The 25,316-nt window shown below is 46.5% G+C and overlaps 1 protein-coding gene across 1 annotated transcript; it reads right to left on the reverse strand.

Moving 5' to 3' along the window:
* Positions 1 to 56: 56 nt before the first annotated feature.
* LOC148111570 (maestro heat-like repeat family member 5) lies at positions 57 to 24,101 on the reverse strand. The gene is made up of 24 exons (XM_087880752.1): positions 23,915 to 24,101; positions 23,020 to 23,440; positions 22,165 to 22,301; positions 20,588 to 20,683; positions 19,428 to 19,544; positions 18,472 to 18,594; positions 17,790 to 17,939; positions 17,053 to 17,172; positions 16,413 to 16,492; positions 15,759 to 15,894; positions 15,305 to 15,400; positions 13,723 to 13,827; positions 13,041 to 13,176; positions 8,441 to 8,559; positions 7,956 to 8,105; positions 7,602 to 7,756; positions 5,851 to 5,998; positions 4,308 to 4,459; positions 3,810 to 3,947; positions 3,231 to 3,345; positions 2,188 to 2,331; positions 1,268 to 1,444; positions 573 to 722; positions 57 to 335 (listed from the first exon to the last, which is right to left on the reverse strand). The coding sequence occupies exons 2-24, from the start codon at positions 23,399 to 23,401 to the stop codon at positions 165 to 167; spliced, it is 3,297 nt and encodes a 1,098-aa protein (XP_087736878.1). The 5' UTR covers positions 23,402 to 23,440; positions 23,915 to 24,101; the 3' UTR covers positions 57 to 164.
* Between the last annotated feature and the right edge of the window lie 1,215 nt (positions 24,102 to 25,316).

The raw sequence follows: 25,316 nt of genomic DNA on the forward strand, positions 1-25,316 counted from the left end.
TCACGATGGCCAGCTGGGTGACTTTGGTGCAGTCCCTCTCGCTCAGGGCAACCCACCTCACAGGGTTGTTGTGAAGAAAAGAAGAAGTATTAGGGATGCCCACCGTCTTGAACTATTTAGAAAAATAAGAAAGGCAGGGCAAAATAAAGAAATAAATGGTTAGTTTACTCTAATCTGGAAGAAAACAGGCCAGCTTGGCTCCTACTTACAACCACGTAGCAGATGTTGGAGTACATGCTATGAAGACTGGTGTACATTTCATAGTCAAACAAGTTGCTGGGAAAGCCCCCCCAGTTCATAAAGGACACGCAGGAGTCGAGGGTCTTCCTGGAGACCTGGCCGAGGGAGGAAAGACACCTAGTTGGGTCATGAAAGGTCTTCAAGGAAACAATCAAGTTCAGGGAGCACCAAGGACCCCACAACTTCAGGATTGTCTACAATGTCTTTGCATTCTCCAGAGTGTCCACGTGGTACAACCACGTTGCTCTGAGTGAAGATGGGGGTACAGAGTGGTCTCTGTGAAGGTAGCATGATCAGAGCAGGAGCTCAGCTTAGCCAGCCCTTCAACTCACCTCTTTTGTCCGATCATTTGACAGTTGTATGAGGAGGGGAATAAGGCTGTTCAGGATGTTTTCGGCCATATTACTGTTCCGTAACTCCTTCAGTCCTTTCAGGAGCATGCCGAAAATGGTGATGGAGGTATTCCTCAGTTCGATGTCGTCCTACGAAGGAAGAGAGACAGGTTAGTCCCTCCAATAGCAGAATAGCCATGCAGAAGTTTCTTGAAGTTTGCAGGAGAACACACAAGTTCAGAGCACACCTATTCCCAGTTCAATGTCCATGGAGATGGTCAATCATCCAGGTCATGGTTGCCCCAAAGATGGGGAGCCCAACTCCAGTATGCTGGCTGGAGAGTTCTGGGAGTTGAAGTCCTCACCTCTTAAAGTTGCCAAGGTTGAGAAATCCTGATCTAGACCAGAGTTGTTCAATCTTAGCAGCTCCTTCTGGACTTTCTCCCATCTTTATGGGAGAAAGAGAGAGATAGAGGGAGAGGGAGAATGAAAGGGAGTGCAGGAGGGAGGGAGGGAAGGAGGGAGGGAGGAGGGAGAGAGAGAGTGAAAGAGAGAGGGAGAGAGAGGGAGGAAGGGAATGAGGAGGGGGAGAAAGAGAGGGAGAGAGGGGGGGAAGAGGGGGAGATGAGGGAGGGAGGGAGGGAGGGAGGGAGAGAGAGGTGGAAAACCAGTTTGTTATGATTTGGTTGACTTACATCATGAAAATGTTTCAGAAGGAGCGGAATGAGGTTGACTGCCTTCACCGCATGGGTTTTGATATCGAGGTTCCTGAGGAGGAAATGCAGGGTCCTTATAGCTTCTTTTGCCAAGGTCTTCTGTTCGTGACAAGCGCAGTTTAGCACTGGCATCAAGAGGGGTTCCAAGATGTTCTTCTGGAGGAAGCAGGGAAAGAAACGAGCAATTAAACGGTCACTGGAGTTCTCTGAGTCTCCCAGCGATCATGACAAATGCAAGAGAAGGCCACAGAGCATAGAAGAAGAGGGTTGAAAGGGAACTTGGAGGTCTTCTAGTCCAACCCCCTGCTCAAGCAGGAGACCCTAGACTCTGCTGGACAAATGGTTATCTAAACTCTTCTTGAAAAGCTCCAGTGATGGAGCACCCATAACTTCTGGAGGGAAGTCGTTCCAAGGATGAATTGTTCTCAGGGTCAGGAAATTTCTCCTTAGTTCCAGGTTGTTTCTCTCCTTCATAAGTTCCCGTCCGCTGCTTCTCGTTCTGCTTTCAGGGGCTTTGGAGAATAGGTTGACCCCCTCTTCTTTGGGGCAGCCCTTCAAATACTGGAAGACTGCTCTCAGGTCTCCCCTGGTCCTTAACAGAATACCAGAGATGGAAGGGACCTTGGAGGTCTTCTAGTCCAACCCCTGCTCAAGCCAGAACCCCTATACCATTTCAGACAAATGTCCTCCAAGAGGATCTGGCCTCTACTTGCACCTTCAGATCTTCCACGGTTGCAGCCATCTTTGTAGAAGAGACACCCCTCTAGCTGTCCTCTTTCTGCTGGTTGCCTTCTTCTTCTCCTTCTTCTCTCCTTCCCAGCCTTGTAGACTTCCCAGAGAGCGAGGTCACACCTGCTACTACCTTGGAAGCCACTCCCTTCCTGCCCCCCATCTCTTACCTCAAACGGGTGTTGGATGAGGTTCCCCAGTCCTCTAACGCTGAAAGTCTGTATCAGCGGATATGGCTGGGTCATCCATTCCTTCAGCACCTGGAGGATGTCTTGGATGACAAAGAATTGGCAAATTTCCGGGTGAAACAGCAGCTGAAGAAGAAGAGTGGAGATATGGAGCGTTAGCCAAGCCAAGGAAGAGAACTTCCCTGAGAGCCTCGACTAAAGATGCCACTTTCAGCCATTACGGGGAGAGAAAAAGAAAATAAACACAGTCCTCGGTTAGTGACCGCTGAAAGTCACAACGGCATTGACAAAAGAGATACGTCCATTTTTCAGAATTATGACCATGGTAGCATCCTCATGGTCATGTGATCAAAATTTGGGTACTTGCCGGTCCATATTTGAGTTGAAGATGTGGCCCTTTCGTCAACTTAACTGATCCGTTATGGGTGTACATTGTTATAATTTTAAATTGTTTTAATTGGGTTGTTGATTTTAATTTATTGTGATTTGTATTGGATATTGTTTTTGTAAGCCGCCCTGAGTCCCTCGGGAGAATGGCGGCATATAAATATATATATATATGACGGTCGCAGTGTTTCGAGCTTACGTCATCCCTTTTGTGACTGTCTGATAGGTAGTGTAAATGATAGTTGCAAGAATACAAAAAATAATGCAAAAAGTAAAAGGAATTTGGGGTCATTGAGTCTTCCTTCCTCCCTTCCTCCCATCCTCCCTCCCTCAATCTCCTTCCTTCCTCCCTCCCTCCCTCCCTCCCTCCCTCCCTCCCTCCCTCCCACAACTTCTGGAGGCAAGCCATTCCACTGATTAACAGAATACCAGGAGACCTTGGAGGTCTTCTAGCCCAACCCCCTGGTGAAGCAGGAGACCCTCTACCATGTCAGACAAATGGCTGTCTAGTTTCTTCTTCAAGACCTCCAGTGATGGAGAACCCACAACTTCTAGTTTCTAACCATAAAGTTCTGTTGAACCCTGGGCAACTTTCCTTGAGCTCCAGAAGGTTGGGGTGCATCTCAAGGTCTCCTCACCTCCGAAAAGAAAACCATCCCAATGGTTTTGTGTCTTAAATCGGGGTGGCGCACGTAGGTCTCAGCCTGTCGGAGCATGACCTTCAGCTCATGTTTCGAGTAGTTGAACAAGATCCTAAGAGAATAAATATGGAGAGGTCAGACAAGATCTGCTGGTTAGGGAGAAGAAAATCACCAAGCTAGAGAAATCATGAGCTGAATGATCGATAAATGAATTACTCAATGAATTACTCCATTTAGAGAATTTCTCACCCTCCCTCTCTCCCTCTCCCCTTCCTCTCTCTCTCACCCTCCCTCTCTCTCTCTCACTCTCCCTCCCTCTTTCTCCCTCTCCCTCTCCCCTCCCTCTCCTCCCCTCTAATCTTTCCTCTCTCTCACTTTTGCCTTCTGTGTGTCTCTCTCCCTCTTTCTCTCCCTCTTTCTCTCCCTCTCCCCTCTCCCCTCTCCCTCTCCCCTTCCCTCTCTCTCCCCTTCCCCCTATCTCTCTGCCTCCTCTTCTTCCTCCTCTCCCTCTGCCTCCCCTCCCTCTCTCACCCACTGCCCCTCGTAGCCAAGCTCTTTTGACTTTTAATTTCTTACCGGACCAGGTGGAAAATGCCTTCAAACACACTTTCAGGACTCATCAGCATCGCCCAACATTGAACCATATCTAAGTCCTTGAACTCCTCCTGATAGCCGGTGCGCAAGATGAGGTGTTTGACGGCTTTGACTGCGTTGCTAAATGAAACAAAGGCAGAAGAGTTGGTGCCAATCATTCAGCTGATCCCCCTGCACTTCCGACCGTTACAGTATCCCTATGGTCATGTGGTCAGAATTCAGACTCTCGGCAACTGACCCATATTTATGACGGTCGCAGTGTCTCAGAGTCACGCGATCCCCTTTTGGGACCTTCTGACAAGCAAAGTCAACGGGGAAGCCAGATTCACTTAACGACCATGGGACTTAACCAGTGCAATGATTCACTTAACCACTCTGGCAAGAAAGGTTGCAAAATGGGACAAAGTTCACTTAACGACTGTTTCCTGAGCTTTGCAGAAATGGAGAAAGGATCCAGATTGGGCCCAGGAGATTCCTTACCCCAGATGGTAGGTCTGTTCTGACCCGCTCTTGCCTGCTCCCAGCAGAAAATAGATGTGCGTCACGAGCGCCAGGAGCAGGCTGGAGAACTTATGCTGGACAATGGTTGCTGCCTCAGGAAGCGAGAGGAGGAAGGAGAGCGCATTGGTGGCCTAGAAACAGGAGGAGAGGAGAGTCAGCTCGGGCTCATCAGGTTACTTAGATTCCTCATCATCATCTATTTCTTCTTTTAACGACCCCCTAATCCCTTGCGGGGTGGAGTCTGGGCAACTGAATGGAGCTGAGGCTTTCCTGGCTGGATGCCCTTCTTGTCGCCAATGCAGAGTTTTGTTCGGCAGATACATTCTCATTGTGCCCAGAGAAAGAAAAAAATCCTCATGTCCATGAAAGCTGAGCCAGGAATGTCCATGTCTGAGACACGGAGCAAAAGGTTGCTAGAAGTGGGACTTCTGAAACTCCCATTCTACACCCCCTCCAGACTTTGAGAGGCCAATGGGGTGTAGATACAGGACAAAAGGGAGACAACGAGTAGCACAAGTGAGACAGAACTGGGGACAAAGAGATCGGTAACCTCACGTTTCTCTGTTTGTCTTCATTCCTAAGTGGGCTCTTGACTCTCCACCTCTTAGGGGTCCTTGGAGGGGCCCTGGGTGCTGTCTGAGCGTGTGTTTTTTGGTGGCAGATGTTTCATGACCCAGCTAGGTAACATCCTCAGTGCTGGAAGAGTTAGGCTTAGAGGTAGGGTTAGACTGGTTGGGTCGGGAAACATCTGCAAGAAAACCACCAAGCTCAGTAAGCACCAAGGACCCCACAGTTCAAACCTGGACTACAAATCTATTGGTCTTAATTAATTAAATTTCTCCACCGGCCATCTGAGCAATCTGACACTGGGAAGTTTACAACAACGTAATAAAACAATATAACACATAATAAAAATACAGATTAAGAATATTTAAAATAAGATATGACACAAAGTACTCCGTTGGGTGTTTGCCTTTGTTGGTTCCTATCATGTATTTTCTTAAATCAAACTCTTTTTTAGTTATTTCTGTAAGAAATAACGTAAGAAATGAATAAAGGAATCAATTGAATTATGAATGATTGGATGAGTAAAGGAATGAATAAATGAAGGAATGTATGAATAAACGAATAAATCAATGAACGGATACATGAATGAATGGATTAATGAATAGATGAACCGATGGATGGATGGGTGGATAGATGATAGAGCTGGCTGGCTGGCTGGCTGGATGAATGGGTGGATGAATGGATGGATGGATGAATATCAAAGCTGTTCTGGTGAGGAAGCCCACAGATGCCTCTACTTTCAATGGGGCACTTTGGGGGGAAGGGGGGCTTACGTCAAATTTTGCTCCGATTTCAGCCCCCACCAGTTTGCCCTCTGCCTCCCTCCAGCCAGGGCGTGCCTGCTCCTGATGAGGAGACCCCCGAGGGTGACTCTTCTGCTCAGCCCCTTCCCCTTTCCTCAGGCCTGGCCCACCTGCAGATCTCAGGAAAGGAGAGCCACCGGTTGAGGGCTTACCGCAATGGGCATGATGGATTTGCTTGTTCCCCTCCCAGTAGCTTCGGTGCTGGGATCGTGGTCATCAAGCCTTTTGAGGAGGGGCTTCATGATCTTCAGGTTAGCATAGGGGTCTGCAGCCAGCGCCCTCCACAGTTCCCTGGCACTTCTGTGCAGGTGGAAAAATGGATTGGGGAAAAAAATCAGATTCTTTCCCCATTTTCAAAGAGACGGCCATTCCAGATAGATTAACCCCCCCAACGGAAGAAAGGGTTAGAGAACCGATGGCCAAATGAACTGCTTTAAGGCATGGAAAAAGATATAGCTACAGGTAGTTCTCGACTTGCAACCGTTTGTCTGGTAGCCATTCAAACGAGGGCCTCTGCGCCACCGGAAGTGCCAGAGAACCCAGAACTGGTCAAGGGAGGGGAGGTTTCTAGGAGCAGTGTGTCTACAGAATTAACCCAAAGGTGCTTTTCACAGAAGGACCGAGTTGGAAGGGACCTTGGAGCAGTGGTGAAATTCAAAAATGTTCCCAACCGGTTCTGTGGGCGTTGGTTGGTGGGCATGTGACCGGGTGGCCGTTTCTTGGTGGTCATATGACCAGGCGGCCGTGGCTTGGTGGTTATGTGTCCGGGTGGGCGTGGCTGCACAACTGATTCACACACAATGCAGAACCTCACTGAATCACAGAGAGCTCAAAAGCAAACGATCACACTTTACACAAAAGTAACCCAAAAGCTACACAACTGACTCACATACAATGCAGAAGCAGCTGGACTTTACACAAAATGGCCCCTGCAACAAACAGGAACCTCACAGACAATCAGGCACAGCTGATTTTCTCACAGCTGACTGGTAGTAAAAAAATGCTGAAATTAGAAATTACAAAAAGGTTCCGACATTGCCCGGCACAGCTGATTGTCGTACTTTTTAAAGCATTTTTTTTTACTACCAGTTCGGGCAAACAGTAGCAATTATTACTATCGGTTCGGGCGAACCAGACCAAACCAGAGGATTTCACCCCTGCCTTGGAGGTCTTGTACTCCAAACTGCTTCTCAGGCAGGAAATCTTATCCCATTTCAGACAAATGGCTGTCCAATCTCTTCTTGAAAACCTCCAGTGATGGTGCACCCACAACTTCTGGAGGCAAGTTGTTCCACTGGTTAATTGTTTGCACTGCTAGGAAAGTTCTGCACATTGTAGGTTGCTTCTCTCTTTGATTCGTCTCCATCCTTTGCTTCTTGCCTGCCCTCAGGTGGTTTGGAAAATAGGTTGACCCCCTCCTCTTTGTGGCAGCCCCTCAGATATCAGAACACTGCTATCCTGTCCCCCCTCAATCCTTCCTTTCATCGAACTAGAGAGACCCAATTCCTGCAACTCTTCTTCATATGTTTTAGGCTCCGGTTCACTAATCATCTTCGTTGCTCTTCTCTGCACTCTTTCAGAGTCTCTGCATTGTTTCTACAGTGTGGCGACCAATAAAGGTAAAAAACCAAGGAGGTCCAGCTGCCTTTTGGAAAAGCACCTTTGGGACAATCATGACCTGGATGGTGGAGACAACCAGCCTAGGAAGCTCTCAGAATTCAGATCGACTGCACAGCCAACCAGCGACTGCACTGGCCCTCAACCAACCCAATGCAACCTCCCCCCCAATCAGCACATGACCTGCCCACCCCAAGCTACAGATATTCACCCCTATCGCAAATGGTTGAGAATCTCTGTAGAGTACAAGAAAACAGGAGGCACATCTCCTTGAGGTTCTTCTTACCCATCGCACGCCACCGAGCACTCGAGGAGAATATCCACGACTTTGTTCACCCGTTTGGACGCCAGGTGACACACTGCCTTTAGCGTTTGTTGTTTGGTGGCAGGGTCCAAGATCTTCGGGAGACGTCGGTAGATCTCCTTGAGGATCATGGGCAGCTATGGCAAAAGAGAAATCCAAGGGATGACCAACTTTCTCAACAGCCCTAAGATTACCTGGTGGTCTCCATCCAACCCTAGCCTTCTTAAATCCAGCTGAAGTGTTGTCACCAAGTCAACAAGGTCTCACCCATCCTCATCTTTCTTTTCTACAAAATCTCCTCTATCCCTTTTGCTCCAAACCCTGCCATTTTCTTACCTCCTCCATGTCCATCCCACATTCTTCCAAGAACGAATTGAGCAGGAGTCCCGCAGTGTGTGAAATGTTTTTGTCCAGGTGTGTCAGAGCTGCCAGGGCTTTTAAGATCAGGTCGTTTATTTGTGACGGGCTCAGATGCTCGCCAAAGGCCTATCGGAAAGAAGAAAAGGAGACCATGAAGAGATGCATCAGGGTTTTGACAAGCCAGAGACTTTGACCCGTATCTGGGGACAGCACCCCATGTAGAGAGGCAGGCCGTATTCCATGACATCCACCACGTGATATTAGGATGTGGGTGAAAGAAGCCAACATGGCAGCCGAGATCGCCTGCTCCTAGACATTGTGGGGGATGGATATCCACCCTCCGGCCTTTGGAGCCTGCCGTCCCCACTGTGATATTGACTTTTTTGAGTATCTCCAGGTCAAGAGGAGGAGAGAAAGGAAGGTCAATAAGAAGCCAGGCAAAATGCTGAACGAAAACGTACCGTAGCCATTTTGGAGACGTTATTATAAAATATTGTTGGGCCCGAAAAGGAGAAGTCTTCCCTCAGCCAAGTGACGACCTTCCCCTTCTTGTTTCTAGGTTTCTCATCCATTTCTTTGGCTTTGGAGGGAGGAAAACAAGAGAAGGTCAGATTTTGGCATTCGGAACTTCTGAACATCCTTCGTCTGACGGCCGGTTTAGTCGTTCCAACAGAAGAGAAGATCTGTAGCTCAGGGCTGACCTGAGGGGTCCCTGGTGCTCTCTGGGCTCGGTGGTTTTCTCGTTACCTAGTTGGGTCATGAAACCTTCACAAGAAAACAACAAAGCTCAGAGACACCAGTCCTCCTCCTCCCCACTCGCTCCCTCTTTCTCTGCCCCCCTCCTTTCTCTTATCTCACTGATCAGGAACGAAACAGGTACAATGACCTCTTTAGTGGTCCAATTACAGGCAGTCCTCGACTTGCGACCACAATTGAGTCCTAAGCAAGACAGTTATGAAGCGAGTTTTGCCTCAGGTTGCGATTTTTTTTCTTGCCAACGTGGTTAAGTGAATTGCCGCAGCAGTTAAGTTAGCAACCCGGTTGTTAAGTGAATCCGTCTTCCCCATTGACTTTGTTTGGCAGAAGGTCACAAAAGGGATCACATGACCCTGGGACACTGCGACCGTCATAAATCGGAGTCAGTGGCCAAGTGTCCAGATTTTGATCCCGTGAGCATGGGGATGCGGCAACGGTCGTAAGTGTGAAAGACAATCACAAGTCACTTTTTTTCAGTGCCGGTTAAACTTTGAATGGTCACTAAATGAATTGTTGTAAGTCAAGGACTACCTGTAACCCCTTTTCTAGGTTAACACAATAGATGGGACTGTAAATGGAGGGGAAATATAGGGCTACATAAGAGACAAATTACATAAATGAAGGAATGAAGGAATGAACCAACAAACGAATGAACAAATGAATGAATGAATCTAACCGGATTTAACCCAGACTACCTTGGTCTGATGTGCAAATGAAGCATTAGGTTGTGAATTGATTGTGTGCTGCCTGGGGAATTCTGGGCATTGAAATCCACATGGCTTAAAGTTGCCACTGGGTTAAGCTTTTAACTAGCCAAATTTAACCGATCCTTTTCTTTAGGTAAACCATTGATATAAGTGCCTGTCTTTCAACCGATTGTGGACGGCTCCCAATTAAAAATTAGAAGACACGTAAAATGGGGTTGAAACTATAAAATTAACAAATAATGTATTGCAAGTATAAACCCTCTTTAGCTCTTTCCTTAACAATGCCCACTCAACCCGTAATTTGGTTAACCCGTTTTCTGGCTTCCTGCAATACATGCAGCCATCCAATGACTAAAAGGTGGCTTTGCAAAACACGCTAAGACCCAATCCATGTGCCAAGACTCACAAGCCCAGGCTGGCTGATGGCAGATGCCTAGCCTAACTCTGTGGTCGGCAAACTGCAGCTCGCGAGCCACATGCGGCTCTTTGGCCCCTTGAGTGTGGCTCTTCCACAAAATACCACCTGCGGGCGCGCACGCACAGTGCGATTGAAACTTCGTGGCCCATGCGCAGAAGTCGGTTTTCGGCCTGGGCGAGTCTATTCTGAAGAAGTGGCGTTAGAAGAAGTGGGGGTGTCTTGCGGGCGAGAGACGGGAGACGGGAGACGCGGCGCAGGTGGGCCATGGGATACGCAGCGTGGGAGAGGCGCACGCGATTCATGCACGAGTTGAGTGAGCCAGTCAGTCAGCAATCTCCTTGTGCAGTGGTTAGTGCTAGTCGCATCCGCAAATCACGCGCGGGTGACAAAAGTAACTACTCGGAGCATAAAGTTACCTGTATTTTTCCAACCAGCTGCAAATCCTACAGGTATTTTTGTCATCAATTTAAGAATTGTAATTATTTTGTGTTGGTGGCTTTATTATTATAAAATGAAACATTTTTTTAGGTGCCCTGTTTGACATGGCTACAAAGAAGAAGCAAAGAAAAACGGAAGACGAAAACCATGAATTTAAAGTTGAATGGACCGAGACTTTCGCGTTTGTTCAAAACTTAAATGGCCTTCCGACCTGTCTCATTTGTCAGGAAAAATTGGTGCATAACAAGAAATCAAATTTGGAGAGACACTTTAAAACTAAACACGTGCCATTCAGTAGTAAATATCCTGTCGGTGATGCAAGGAAGAAAGCAGTTGAGGAACTTCAGAAGAGTCAAGAAAAATCAAGTTCTGTATTTAATTACTGGATTCAATCTTCCAACAATGTTAATATTGCAAGTTTTGTGGTTAGTCAAAAGATTGCTAAGAGAGGAAAACCATATACAGACGGCAAATACATAAAAAGTTGTTTTATAAATGCATCCGAAGAGCTATTTCGGGATTTTAAGAACAAAGCCGATATTCTAAAAAAAATTAAAGAGTTACCATTGTCTGCTAAAACAGTGAAAGACAGAACAGTCAAAATGTCTTCGAATATAACCAACCAGCAAGTCGAAGATCTTAAATTGGTTTCAGCTTTATCAATAGCAGTTGACGAGTCTTGTGACATAAATGATACAGCTCAAGTTTCACTTTTTGTACGATTTATTTCATCTACAGGTCCTAAAGAAGAAATTTTAGGATTATTGCCACTCAAAGGTCAAACACGTGGAGAGGACATGGCAATGCTGTAATTGAGTACATTGAAAAACATCATATTCCACTCGATAAAATTGTCTCAATTTCAACAGACGGGGCGAAAAGTATGACCGGCGTAAGAAACGGGTTTGTTGCTATTTTGAAAGAAAAAATTAATCACGAGGTACTTACTTACCATTGCATCATTCATCAAGAAGCGCTTTGTGCTCAGACATTTCCAGAAGAAATTTGCAAAGTTATGGAATTGGTGATTAAGATTATCAACTCCATTATAACTAAACCTCTTAATCATCGCCAATTTAAAGGATTTTTAGTTGAAATGGAGAGCGAGTACGCCGATCTTCTGCTGCATAACAAGGTACGTTGGTTATCAAGAGGAAACGTTTTGAAACGTTTCGCTTCCTTATTAACAGAAATTAAAGCATTTCTCCTTGAGAAGGGGATTCGCTATCCAGAACTAACGAACGATCAGTGGATCCAAAAATTTTATTTCATGGTAGACATTACGTCTCATCTGAATCAGCTTAATCGTAAACTACAGGGGAAAGGAAACACCATTTTTTCGATGTTAGAAGAAGTTATTTCATTCGAAAACCAATGATCTCTTTTTGCTCAAGATTTTGAAAGAGAAACTTCGATTCACTTTCCAAGCCTGTTGAAACATCGCCAAGAAAATAATTCTGATATTGACATTTGCTATTTCAAAACAACACTTTTAAATATGAGGGAAGCTTTTCTCAACAGGTTTCAGGAATTCAGAAACAGCAAAGCGACGTTAGCCTTTGTTAGAAAGCCTCTTAATGCTACTGTAACAGAATTAAATGTTTCTCCCTTTAATATTGACATTGGCAACTTTGAAATGCAATTGCTGGATTTCAAAAACAAAGAATTGTGGAGCTCGAAATTTGAACGTCTTTGTGCCGATACAGAAATATTGGAGAAAAATAAATGTGAACTTAGTTCACAGCACAAGTGGTCTGCTTTGAAAGACCTGGAGAAGGAAGATATGATGATTTTTAACACCTGGAATAGTATTCCTGACTCATATCATCAACTGAAAAAAATAGCATTTGCTGTTTTTTCCTTATTCGGGTCTACATGGTTATGCGAACAATCATTTTCAAGCATGAACCTTATCAAGAGTAAATTGAGAAGTTGTCTTATTGATGAGAACCTGGAATCATGCCTAAAATTAAAAACAACATACAAACCTGACTTACTCAAACTTTCCAAGGAGATGCAAGGCCATTGTTCACATTAGTGTTTGTCAGTCATTGTCATGATTTAATTTTATGGATATTGTAAGGTCAATTGTAAGAAATTTAATTTTATCAATAAATAATATCGTTATTAAGTATGAGATCAAGTTTTATTCAACGTACCTATAGTTTAACTAAGACTTAAAACTTTAAGTAAAGTTTATTAAGTTAATTTTAGGGAACGTTGTGGAGTGAAAGAAGATGTAGTGTCGAGGAGATGGTTTGGACATATAAAGAGGATGAACGAAAGGAGATAGACGAAAGAAGTATACAGGACGAGTGTGGATGGGAGAGATGGAAGGGGTCGACCTCAGCGAACGTACCTCCATCAGATTGAGGACGTTCTTAGCAAAGGCCAGTTTAGGAGTACCCTAATTAAGTTAATAACAATGTACCTACCTATCTAGTTTAAGTTTAACCGATTTGGCTCTCCAAAGAAATTTCAATCGTTGTACTGTTGATATTTGGCTCTGTTGACTAATGAGTTTGCCGACCACTGGCCTAACGGATCCACTTAACGTGAGAAACTCAGTCTTCAAATGACCCCTGGCCCTGAGAGGTGCCAATACCAACGGCCAATTCCAGGCATCTCTGCCCAGGCAAACGACCGGGGTCTTGGTCACGCCACAAGCTGTGCCACCCAGTGCTCTCCTGGGCAGTGCGCATCCCTGGGCTCCTGGCAGCCCTTGGAGTCCAACTTTCTCACCCATTTTGCTCATGATGAGGTGGTGGAGGTGGTAGGCGGCCTCTGCGGACGTCTGGCCAACTTCTTTGCTGGTGTCGCCAACGTGCAGGCCCAGCAAAGCCACCAGCTGTCCCAGCAAAGAAAAGTCACCTGTGGGCTAATGAAAGGAAGCAAAAAGGAGGGGAAAGATGAGAAGGGGGGCTCATGAAGGTTTCAGCCAACTGAAATCAGAGCATAGGAACCATAGCACCACAGAATCCTAGAATCCTACCTTTTAGAATTCTAGAATCACAGAATCTTAGAAACATAAAATCTTAGAATTTTAGAATTATCCAATATTTGAATCTTAGAAGACTAGAATCATAGTCATAGATTCATAAAATCAGTGAATCCTAGAATCTTTGAATAATAGAATCTTAGAATCCTAGAATCTTTGAATTTCTAAATCATACAATCTTTGAATCTCTGAATCTCAGAATCTCTGAATCTTTGAATCCCAGAATCATAGAACCTTAGAATCCCAGAACCTCAATTGCTGGAAGGGACTGTGGAGGTTTTCTCCTCCAACCCCTTCATCAAGCGGGACTCCTTCTATCCTCCTGGTCACATCCCAAAGATGCTTTTTCCAAAAGGCAGCAGGACTTGCTTCTTTTTCTTCCTTTCTTTGAAAACATCTCACTGCGCATCCCAAACGGTGACTTACGTCGAAATTGACGTTTTCAGAAACGAACTTCAGGAGGTGTCTGATGCTCTTGATGGCCCTCTCTCTCTCGTGTCTCTTGGGAGATTCAATCCAGGGATTAATGTGCTGCCAGGAAAAACAAAGGAGGAGGAGGAAAGGAAGAATTTGTGATTCACAGTTGGAAGAGCCACAGAAGTTGCCAGGACTGGGGAGAAAATCTAAGGAGCTCAACAAATTTGAGACATTGGTCAATTGAGGTCTATTTTAGACTGAAAACTAGAGTAGCAATTGAAGATTTCTGGAATACAACTAGTCTTACAACAGTTCATTTAGAGCCGTGGTGGCACAGTGGTTAGAACGCAGTATTGCAGGCTAATTCTGCCAACTGCCAGAAGTTCAGCAGTTCCATCCTGATCGGCTCCAGGTTGACTCAGCTTTCCGTCCTTACCAGGTCGGTCAAATGAGGACCCAGATAGGAGAAGAACCTGGGTCCTCATTTAGAGAGGGCTGTAAACCACGGTGAAGCGGTATGTAAGTCTAAGTGCTATTAGTATTTAGTCACTGTTCAAAGTTACAATGGCACTGAAAAAGGGACTTATGACCATTCTTCACACTTATGACCATTGCAGCATCCCTATGGTCACATGATCAAAATTTGAACACTTGGCCAATGACTCATCTTTATGACGGCTACAGCATCCCAGCTCGGTCCCTAAATGAATGGCTGTATGTCGAGGACTTCCTGTATAAGTAGTCCTTGACTTACGACCAGAATTTGGGGTGTTTACCAAGGTGGATGTTAGGCGACTTGTGACTGGCTTTATGACCTTTTTTTGCCAGGGTTGAACGAATCCCTGTGGTCCTTAAGTGAATAATGCAGTCATTAGCCAAATCTCGCTTTCCCCGTAGACTTTGGCTTGTCGGAAGCCAGTTGGGCAGTTCGCCAATGGTGTTCAGGTGACACCCCCCCCAGGATGCTGCAACCATCACAAATACAGGTAGTCCTCGACTTATGACCACAATGAGTCCAAAATTTCTGTTGCTAAAATGAATCCCATCGGCATCGACATAATCTGCATCGGTCAATTGCAGAAGGCAGCTTTACTCGGAACAGCTGCGAGGCTCTATGACAGGGGTGTCAAACTCGATTTCATGGAGGGCCGAATCAAGGTTGTGTTTGACCTCGAGGGGGGCGTGGCCGAGGTGGGAGTGGCCAGCTCAACGTCTCTCGTGTCAGGGGCACCTGTGGACTTCCCTGAGACCCTCCCTCACTCTTATTATCATCTCCTCCCTCCCTCCCTCCCTTCCTCCTTGCCGTGGGACAAGAGAGACACGAATATCGGAGAAATAGTGGAATAGAATCATTAGTGAAAAGATGCCAGAGGAGGGACAAAACAAATGTAAATGACAAAAATGAACATCATTTTTTAACTATTGAAATGAGTTAAATTGAATGGTTGAATTGTCCCATGGGACGAGTTGTCCATCCAACAGCCACATTTGCCTATCCCGGGTCCTTGGGAGGGGCTCGACAGCTGGACAGAATCGCCAAATGCAGCCTAAACATCTGGCTGACCAACCCCGAGAAAGAATCACTCTTTACCGTCAAGACATCCTGCAGGGAATCCAAATTGGGAGCCTCGGACAGCAAGGCGGTGAGCATGGTGTTGCAGGTAGTCACCATCTGGTCATAAAAATCCTAGAAGGAGAAAAAGAATATCTAAAGGAAGAAGTGGTGTAAAGGAAGAAAGAGGAAGAAATCCAGGGCTGGGGAACTTATGGCCCTTTTAGGACGACTGGTGGACTGCAACGCCCAACAATCCTGAGCCAGCCACGGACTTCTGGGAGTTGAAGTCCACCCTTCTGCAATCAACGGAGTGGCCCGTCTTGCAGGGCTGGTTTTTCTTCCAGAGTTGGAGGAAATGCTTTCTCGGCTGAACACGAGGAACAAAAGGACATTGGGCTCGATGGATGGATCCAGAGTTTTGGAGGAGATTTTGAATCATGCTTATTTCCAGGTGGATCTCAGATGGCTTGGCTCCATCTGGACTGCTCACCTGAGTTTGAGCTGGTTGTCCTGGGCCGTTCACGTTCAGTTTTGTCACCAGGTAAGCCGGCAAGGAAAACACCTTCTGGATGCTTTTTCTCACCACTTTAGACCTCATCTCGGAGTTCAAGGGGGGCTTCATACGGCTGATGAAAGACGAGAAAAGAGGAGGAGGGTGAGAAGATCATAGACTCATTAGGCTAAAAGGGACCTCGGAGGTCTTCTACTCCAACCCTTGCTTGATGGTCCTTAAACCATCCCAGTCATATGGTTGTCCACTCTTTTCTTGAAAACCTCGAGGGATGGAGCACCCCCAACTTCTGGAGGCAAACTGTTCCACTGATGGATTGTTCTCGGTGTCAGGAAATTTCTCCTGGATCTCTCTTTGATAAGCTTCCCTACATCGCTTCTCATCATGCTCTCAGCTACTTTGGAGGGGAAGTTGACCCCCTCCTCTCTCTGAGAGCCCCTCAAATATCAGAACTCCCCTCATCATCCTGGTTGCTCTTCCCTGCACTCTTTCTAGAGTCTCAACATCTTTTTTATATTGTGGTGACCAAAACAGGATGCAGGATTTCTCTCTCTCTCCCTCCCTCCTTCCTCTGTCTCTCTCTCTCTCTCTGTCTCTCTCTCTCTCTCTCTCTGTCTCTCGGCAGGTACATACCTCATGCAGGTGATGGTGATGACCGCTTGATGGAGATTTTCGATGGACAAGGGTCTCGCGGGCTCATCTTCAATGACTTCCTGAAAAGAGAAGGAAACCCATCTAAGAAAGAACCTGAGATATGGCCACCCTCCAGCTGGCCCTCTTCCCAGCCCTACGCTTTTTCTGGTTGACACAGGAAGTCCCCAGCTTACAACTGGTCACTTAGCCACCATTTAAAGTTTTGAGGGATCTCTTCAGGACTACTTATGACCCAGATGCCAAGTTCCGAGAGGCGCCCCTTCCTCAGCGATCCTGTGACCCCATTTCGGTCACTTGGCCACCAGCTTGCATTGATGGCAGTTTGCAGTGTCCCGTGACCATGATTTAAGTCAGGGGTGGGTAACTGTGGCCTCTTGATGACCTATATAAAATTGGGAAGCCAGATTCCCTTAACAGCCGTGCGATTAACTGAACGAAAATGATTCGGCTAACAACGGTGGCAAGACAGGTCGTACAATGGGCAGAATTCCCTTAACAAATGTCCCACTTAGCAACAAAACCTTTCAGGCTCCATTGATTGGCATTCAATTCGGTTCAAATTCACTTCCAAAAAGAAAGACGCCCAGGAGCACCTGCCTCCCCCCCTCTCCCCACTTACAACGATGTTTGTGACCAGTTCCTGTTTCTGGGGCAAATCGAGGTCTTGCCTCCTGCTGTTGGCAACAGCTTTGGTGATCATGATGATGGACCTCATGAAGGCTTTCTTCAGCCCTTCGTCCTGGAAAACCCCAGTGGGAATGAAAAGAAACCAGAAGGAAGAGGATGTATTTATTTACTGAAACCTTTACGTAGCCGATTGTCTTTGGTTGAACTCTGGGGGCCCCCAATCAAAACATCACTGGACACTCTGGGTTCTAGTCCCACTATAGGATGAAAGGCAGCTGAGAGACTTTGCGCCAATCACCAGGAGATGGTGAGTTCTAGTTCCTCCTTAGGGAAAAAGGCCAACTGTCTTTGGGCCAATCACCAGGAGACTGTGAGTTCAAGTCCCGCCCTAGGCACGAGAGCCAGCTAGGTGAGTTGGGGCCAGTCTCAATCCAAAACACGTCACAGAGTTGTTGTGTGGAAAGGAAGAAAGAGTGTAATGCAGGAGCGCTGCCTTGAGGATAATAAATGCAACAAGACCATAGATTCTCCTCCTCCTCCTCCTCCTCCTCCTCCTCCTCCTCCTCCTCCTCCTCCTCCTCCTCCTCCTCCTCCTCCTCCTCTCCCACAACATGCTAGTTGGGTCATGAAATGTCTTTAAGAAATCAAACAAGCTAAGGACTCCGGATTATAATTGTTCTTGTGATTAAACTCAGCATTAAGAGAAGTAGAGGGTGGAAACCTGCCTACCTTTTTCATGCTGGAATACTGATAGAGTATTTCTGAGACAATGTTGTCCAGGAAAGGCATCATGTCCTCTACTTGCGCTCCCAGGACTGCCTGGCCATAGCAGAGTATTAATGTGGTCCGAATCCATCTCTCGGAGAGGGTCTGTGAGTCCTGTCAGTCCAAAGACGAGGGGGTCAAACTCTTTCCCAAAGCACCAGAAGACAAGACAAGAAGCAATGGATGGAAACTGATGGAGCTTCTTAGTCATCCAGGTCACGGTTGCCCCAAAGGGGCTTTTTCAAAGGCAACTGGACTTTGTTTTTCCTTGAAGAGGTTTCGCTTCTCATCCCAGAAGCTTCTTCAGGTCTGACTTGGGTCAAAAGAGAAGAAGCTTTTTGGATGAGAAGCGAAATGTCTTCAGGAAAAAACCAAGCCCAAGCCTTTGGAAAAAGCACCTTTGGGTCTACTCGAGGTGTTTGTTGGGGCAGCTCCTAATCTTCTCTAGCCTTATAAAATAGTTCTCCAGGAGATGGAGATGGATAATTTCAGCACCACCTACATCTACGAGATCTATGACCAATCTGAGGAGACCTGACAGCCTGGAGCCTAAGTCCTTCTAAGCACATTGGACTCTCCTTCCCAGAATCCCCCAGCCTCCTTCTGTACTGAGTTTCAGACCTTGCAACCCCATCCCTGGTCTTACCTCAATGGGGGCTTCTACTGCAAACGGTCCTTTTGTCTGCCTGAACTGGCCAGCCTCCTCCAGGGCCACCAGAATCTCAGGCAGGTGGCAAAAGGATGCCATTCGAATGGATTCCGAGATTCCCTAGGCAAAGCGATGTTTGTGAATTAGGACATTTATTGATTTATAGGTTCGATTTATATGCCGCCCTTCTCCGGAGACTCAGGGCGGCTTACAATGCGTTAAGCAATAGCCTTCATACTTTTGTATAGACCTGCTTAGTAGGTCTTTCCCCCCCCCCCAAAGCGGTGTTCTTTTTTATACAAAGTCAGCTTATTGCCCCCACAATCCGGGTCCTCATTTTACCTACCTCGGAAGGATGGAAGGTTGAGTCAACCTTGAGCCTGGTGAGATTTGAACTCACAGTAATTGCCGGCAGCTGGCAGCTAAGTGCTACTTAACAGCATTTTAGTCCGCTGCACCACCAAGGCTCTTATTTGCACCTAACCCTTTGTCTTTACCTTCCGCTTTCTCCTCCCCTTCTCCACCTCCTGCTCCTCCTCCTCTCTGCAAACCCCAGGCCCTTCTAGCACTGATGAAATTACCTAGCTGGGTAATGAAATGTCTGCAACAAAACAACCAAGCACAGAGAGCACCAAGGACCCCACAGTCCTCCTCCTCCTCCTCCTCTCTGTAACCCCCATTCTCTTCTAGCACTGATGATGTTACCTAGCTGGGTCATGAAACATCTACAGGAAAACAACCAAGTTAAGAGAGCACCAAGGACCCCACAATTCTCCTCCTCCTCCTCCTCCTCCCTTCACCTCTATTCTGCAAAACCTGTTCTCTTCTGGCACTGATGAGGTGACCTAGTTGGGTCACTAAACGTCTGCAAGAAAACATCCAAGCTCAGAGAGCCCCAAGGACCCCACAAAGATGGAGGTCTCAGCCCCCGCAGGCATCCCACTGCCACTCACCTCTCGGTCTGTTTCTTCCTGGAGTGAAAAACTTAGAAGGCTTTGGAGCTGTTCCGTCACCAGGTCCTTCTGTGTTGAGTTTCGCAGTTTAACGCCATAATATTTGTAGAGGCTAATCTGAAGGTGGGAAAAAGAGTCCGTGAGTCCTAGGGAGCTCCACCAAACGGCCAGGAAAAGGAAATATAGGAGAAATTAGGATCAGAAAAGGACTCCGTGTGGTCAAGCACACGGAAACTGGTCCTGGGTGACCTGATCGGGGAGATGGGCAGCATACGAATCTAATAAGTCAATAATTGCCATTTTGACTTTCTTCTTCTTCTTGAAAAGCTACTTTAACCCCCCTCCCCCATCCCCATAGGTGCCCTTTGCTGATTCTCTGTTTGGCCGTCCTGAGATCCTTTATGGTTTCTGTGGAGATCTGGCAGCTTCATCTTTTTACATGCATTAGCTCTCCGTGGTGGATTGGGACAACTTGCCATGGCCCTCTTGGCTTGGCCAACTAACCATGGCCAACTAGCCATGGCCTACTTGCCGTGGCCAACTCACCAGGGAACAAGAGTTACACTAATAGCAGGGTTCCAATACCTCAAGGGTTGCCAAAAAGAGGAGGGGGTCAGCCTATTCTCCAAAGCACCCGAAGGCAAGACAAGAAACAATGGATGGAAACTTATCAAGGAGAGAACCAATCTAGAACCAAGGAGAAACTTCCAAACAGTGAGAACAATTAACCAGTGGAACAGTTTGCCTCCAGAAGTTGTGGGTGTTGCATCACTGGAAGCTTTTAAGAAGAGATTGGACAACCGTTTGCCTGAAATGGGAAAGGGTTTCCTCCTTCAGTAGGGGGTTGGACTAGAAGACCTCCAAGGCCCCCTTCCAAGTCTGTAGTTCTATTATTCATTGTCTGTCTAATATCGAGGAAATGGTGGAACAGAAGCGTCAAAGAAAGGAGGCCTCAAAGGAGGGACAAATGAAACATAAACGACAAATGTTAAAATGATTTTTAACATTATTGGAGAGAACGGAATGGTTGAATTAACCCGCGGTGAGTCTGCTGTGGCTCGTGGGCAGCCACGGTGAGTTGGCCATGGCAAGCTGTCCTCTTCTGATGTTGCATCTAAGATAACTGCGGCCCTAAAAGTGTAAAACCTCCGCATATTTACCTTGTCTTTAGACAAGACCTGGGACGTGCTTTGCTTCTGGTCGATGGGCGGCAATGCGCTTGTTTTCCTCCTGGGCAGTTTGTGGTCTGAAGGAATCTGCTTTGCCAACAACAACAAGAACAACAAAAAAGAAGTTGTGAGAAAGTGAAGGAGCAGAGGAAGGAACAGCTTTCTGTGTGTTTCCAAGGGGAGGATTGGTTTCCCTTCTGCGTCCGGATGCATATTATAAGTAATTTGACTTTTCTAGCTGGGACAGACACGAAGCACGTAACAAGGACCATCCGGATTGTATCAGCTGGAGCAGAGGCAGCTTTTGAGATGAACGGTTGGAAAATCTCTGCCACAAATTGTGAGAACTTGATTTATCACCATTTATTGTTGTGGCCCTCCAGCAGCCGAATCAGAGGAGGACGAGGAGGAGGAGGAGGAGGAGGAGGAGGAGGAGGAGGAGGAGGAGAAGGAGGAGGAGGAGGAGGAGGAGGAGGAGGAGGAGGAGGAGGCGTGGGAGTCAGGGCCAGCATCAAGGCAACCTGAGAGCTCCGAGGGGGAAGAGGGAATGGGGCTGGCAGAGAGAGAGACAGAGGAGGAGCCTGGGCCATCCGTCAGCCCTCAGATGGTGAGTCAACAGACCGCAGGTCTGGAGGTGGATGAGGAAGAGGAGGAACATCTGGGTCCAGTGCCTGACGCGCGGATACACAGAAGGCAGAGGAGAGGAGAGCAGTGGAAATCTATGGGCCGGTCCTTGGGACAGACGAGCCACCACTGCTAGCGAAGCCCCTCCCTAGCTCTGGGGATAAAAGGCAGGGGGCGGAGATGAATAGATGTGGCAGACAACGATTCTTCTCCCTGCCGGATGGACTTGTTAGCCTGTGGTGAGAGAGAAACTTTTTGTCGGGGCTGCTGGCTCTCCTCATAAAGGAATCTTTGAGTTCACTTCAGAGGGTTTGTCGTGTTTGGGTCAGAACATTTATTTACTGACTGTTCGAAGTTATAAAGGATAGTTTACAACTGAAAAAAATGGACTGTTTCTCACACTCAGGACCATTTCGCATTTCCGTGGCATGCAGAGAGCTTGCGGTCCCTGTTGTTGCTGCCCAGCATTCAGTGCCAGACAGTGCAACAGGGCGGATGGTTGTCTTGTAGGTCTTAGATTTAAGATGGGTGGCCATTCGTCTGTCCAGTAACACACTGGTGAGTTCTCGCCAACGTATCCAGGCTGCATTCTCCTTTGCTCTCACCTCGCCATTGATGTCACCATTGACATTGGAGGTGGGATCCCAGATACCAAAAAATGTCCACCTTCTTTAGGTTTTCTCCATTGATTTGAAGCATTCCAGGGGTGGTGACAGTCCCTAAGTATCCTGTCTTGATGTTGAGGTGGAGTCCAAAATGGTTGAGGCAATCATTCCATGGTCGTTCCATGATCCTTCCAGCAAGGACCCCCTAGTTCAGCAAATTCTCCATAACTACATTTGTCTACTTTTGGGATAAATGATCTCCACCGAGGCAGCCCTGGCTTCTGGACCCTCTCCACGATGGACCTCAGGGCCCACCGCGACACAAACCCAGCTGCTTACCTGGAAAGGACGAAGATGGTCCAAGATGGTCTCTAATATTTCTCTCTCGTCCATGAGATCCAAGATTTCTTTGACGGGTCTGCCTTTTAATGGCTTCCTGCTCTCCCATAAATTTTTGAAAGACTCGTCAGAGAGTTCTGAGAAGAAGAGACAGACAGAGATTGATGGGCAATTCGACAGGACAAGCCTTCTCAAAGCAGAGAGAGACAAGGAGTGCGTAGTGGATCACCAGGCTGAGCCTGAGGGAGGGGTCAAACGTGTCATAAGTCTCGAGGCCCTGATCTTCCTGTCCTTAGACAACCATCTTATATATGGAATTGGAATTTTTTATTGCTTTGAAATTTCATGATGTTGTAATCTTATAATTTAGATCTAGCCTTTGAAAAAGGCTAAGAGGGAGGGGTCTTTCCTCACCTCTGAGGGTAAGATGTTCCCTAATACAGTGGCAGCAGTAGAGAAGACCCTCTTCCTAGGCCCCACAGTCGAAACTCTTTGACTGATGGAGTCTGCACCATAACGTCCCTACCTGATGAAGGACGATTGCAGGATTTGGATTTGGGTAGTTAGGAAAAGGAAGGAAGGGTGTACTAGTGACATGAGAGCAGTCTTCCAGTATTTGAGGGGCTGGCACACAGAGGAGGGGGCCAACTTATTTTCCAAAGCACTAGAAGGTAGGAAGAGAAACTTATTGCTTAATGCAATTGGTCTCTGGAGAAGGAAGACCTCTAAGGTCCCTTCTGGCTCTGTCCTGATGGATTGATTGATGGAGGGATGGATGGATTGATTGTGTGGGGTGGGCTGATGTGATAGGACAAGGCTGGTTCCATAGGTAGCCCAGCCCTGTAGCATCTATACCTGGATATGAGGGAAGGATGGTGTCTTGAGAGCTTTTTCTCCCCGGAGCCCTTTCCCTCTCGGGCCTCCTTGGCAAGGGAGGGGGCTCTTTGAGGCCAGGCTTCATTTCCCCCTGAGAAGCCCTCAGAGGGGTCCTGCGCACCAATTCTGGCAGCACCAGTGCTGGAGGCTGCACCTTCTTGCTCATGTCCACTGGAGCTGGGGAACCCTTTACAAGAAGGGGCAAGACCTGCGTGGTTCTTTGAGTGGCCGAAGAAGTGGACGGGTGGGAGCCAGAGAAGTGACTGTTCCACTGCCATGGGTCATTATTCGTAATTTGTGGATGGGACTCCTTGCTGTCCTCCTTCTTCAAGAAGGGCAACTTTTTTAGCATGTGGTCCATCCTCTCGTGAAGAGGGAGTTCTTGAACTGGATGGAGATCCTGTCAATAAAGGAGAAGTTTTGTAACTCCAGGTTGAAAGGAGGGGTCCTTGGTGCTCCTATCTATCTATCTATCTATCTATCTATCTATCTATCTATCTATCATCTATCTATCTATCTATCTATCTATCTATCATCTATCATCTATCATCTATCATCTATCATCTATCATCTATCTATCTATCTATCTATCTATCTATCTATCTATCTATCTATCTAGTTGTCTATCTATCTATCTCTATTTATCACATGTTCTTCCTGGGTCAAGAAGCTCAGACTGCCCAAGGAGCTGCTGATCTACAGAGGAATTTGGGAGTCTCTCCTTTGTACCTCTACAACTGTCTGGTTTGGCACAGCAACCAAACTAAAAGTCCCCTAAAGAGAGAAGACGGCAAGGAAATTACAGGCAGCAGAGAGAAAGCAGAGTTGCTTAACTCGTTCTTTGCATGCAAAAAGAAACTATAGCCCAACCTACCAACAACGTAACTGTGAAAGACAGACTAGAAATAAAAGTTGAAAGGCTTCAGCGAGGTATTTGACAAAGTAGAACACTCCCCTCCGCTCTGCTCTGCTCTACTCTGCTCAACACAACTCAACTGAACTCAACTATCCTCTACTCTCCTCAACTCTCCACAGCTCCCCTCTCATCCCTTCTGCCTTTATATCTCTGCCCCAGGGGCTGTGACATCACCGCATTATGTTCTCATGGGGGACAGCTGGTGTCATGACCCAAGGGGCCTCTTACTCCCCAAGATAATAGGGATGGGATATGGAGGGTCCCCTGGATAACCCCCTTGATAACATTAGCGACATTATGGGGAGCAAAGCTAGGGGTCACTATGGAATGACCCACTGTGATGGTGTCCCTCAACGTGCTAGATCTCAAAAGAACCTAACCAAGATTAAGGCTGATCAACTTTGTTCTTTGATTGGCTAAGTCTGCCACTGAGCATAGGACTAAAACATTCCAAATTAGTAAGGGAGTAAGGCAAGGTTGCCCCCTATCCCCATTATTGTTTATTTTGGCCTTAGAAGTTCTTTTACGGAAAATTAGAATTAATGAGGAAATAAAAGGACTGAAGATCAGGAAGGAAATTTACAAGACGCAAGCATTTGCAGACGATGTAGCCTTAATCCTTGAAGACCCCATAGAATCAGGACCAAAAGTGCTAGAGGAATTAAGTAAATATGGAGAGGTGGCAGGCTTCACATTGAACAAAACCAAAACCAAAGTATTGATTAAGAATACAACTGAGAGCCAGAAAAACAAGTATTAGGACTACAGGTTGCCAAAAAAATTAAATACCTAGGAATTTGGATTACATCAAGATGTTCGACCTTAAAAGACGACAATTATACTCCCCTAATTAGGAAGATGAAACAAGACCTTGACAGATGGAAGAAAATAAGATGATCACTTTTGGGCAAGATAGCCACAATTAAGATGAATATTCTCCCCAGAATACTATTTTTATTCCAAAACATACCGGTAAATTTAGAGAAAAAGTTTTTTTTAGAATTAGACAAAATCATCAGAGAATTTATATGGGAGGGGAAAAAACCGAGGTTTTCTATTAAAATTTTAAGGGGCAAAAGAGATATAGGTGGATTTGGACTCCCCGATTGGGAAATATATTACAGGGCAGCTAAGCTAGTCTGGATAAGAGATTGGATCACCCTGGAAAATGAGAGGATTCTTACCCTAGAAGGCCACGATTTGCAAAAAGGGTGGCATGCCCACATTTGGGATGTAGAGAAGAAAAGGAAGACATATTTCCATAGACATAAAATTAGAGACTCATTGATACAAACATGGACCCCGATTAGGCAAAGATATTACAAAAAAATTCCAAGTTGGCTCTCAACGATGGAGGCCC

This window comes from Pantherophis guttatus, chromosome 18, assembly GCF_059756535.1.
Source record: "Pantherophis guttatus breed Tessera chromosome 18, ASM5975653v1, whole genome shotgun sequence".
Lineage (NCBI taxonomy): Eukaryota > Metazoa > Chordata > Lepidosauria > Squamata > Colubridae > Pantherophis > Pantherophis guttatus.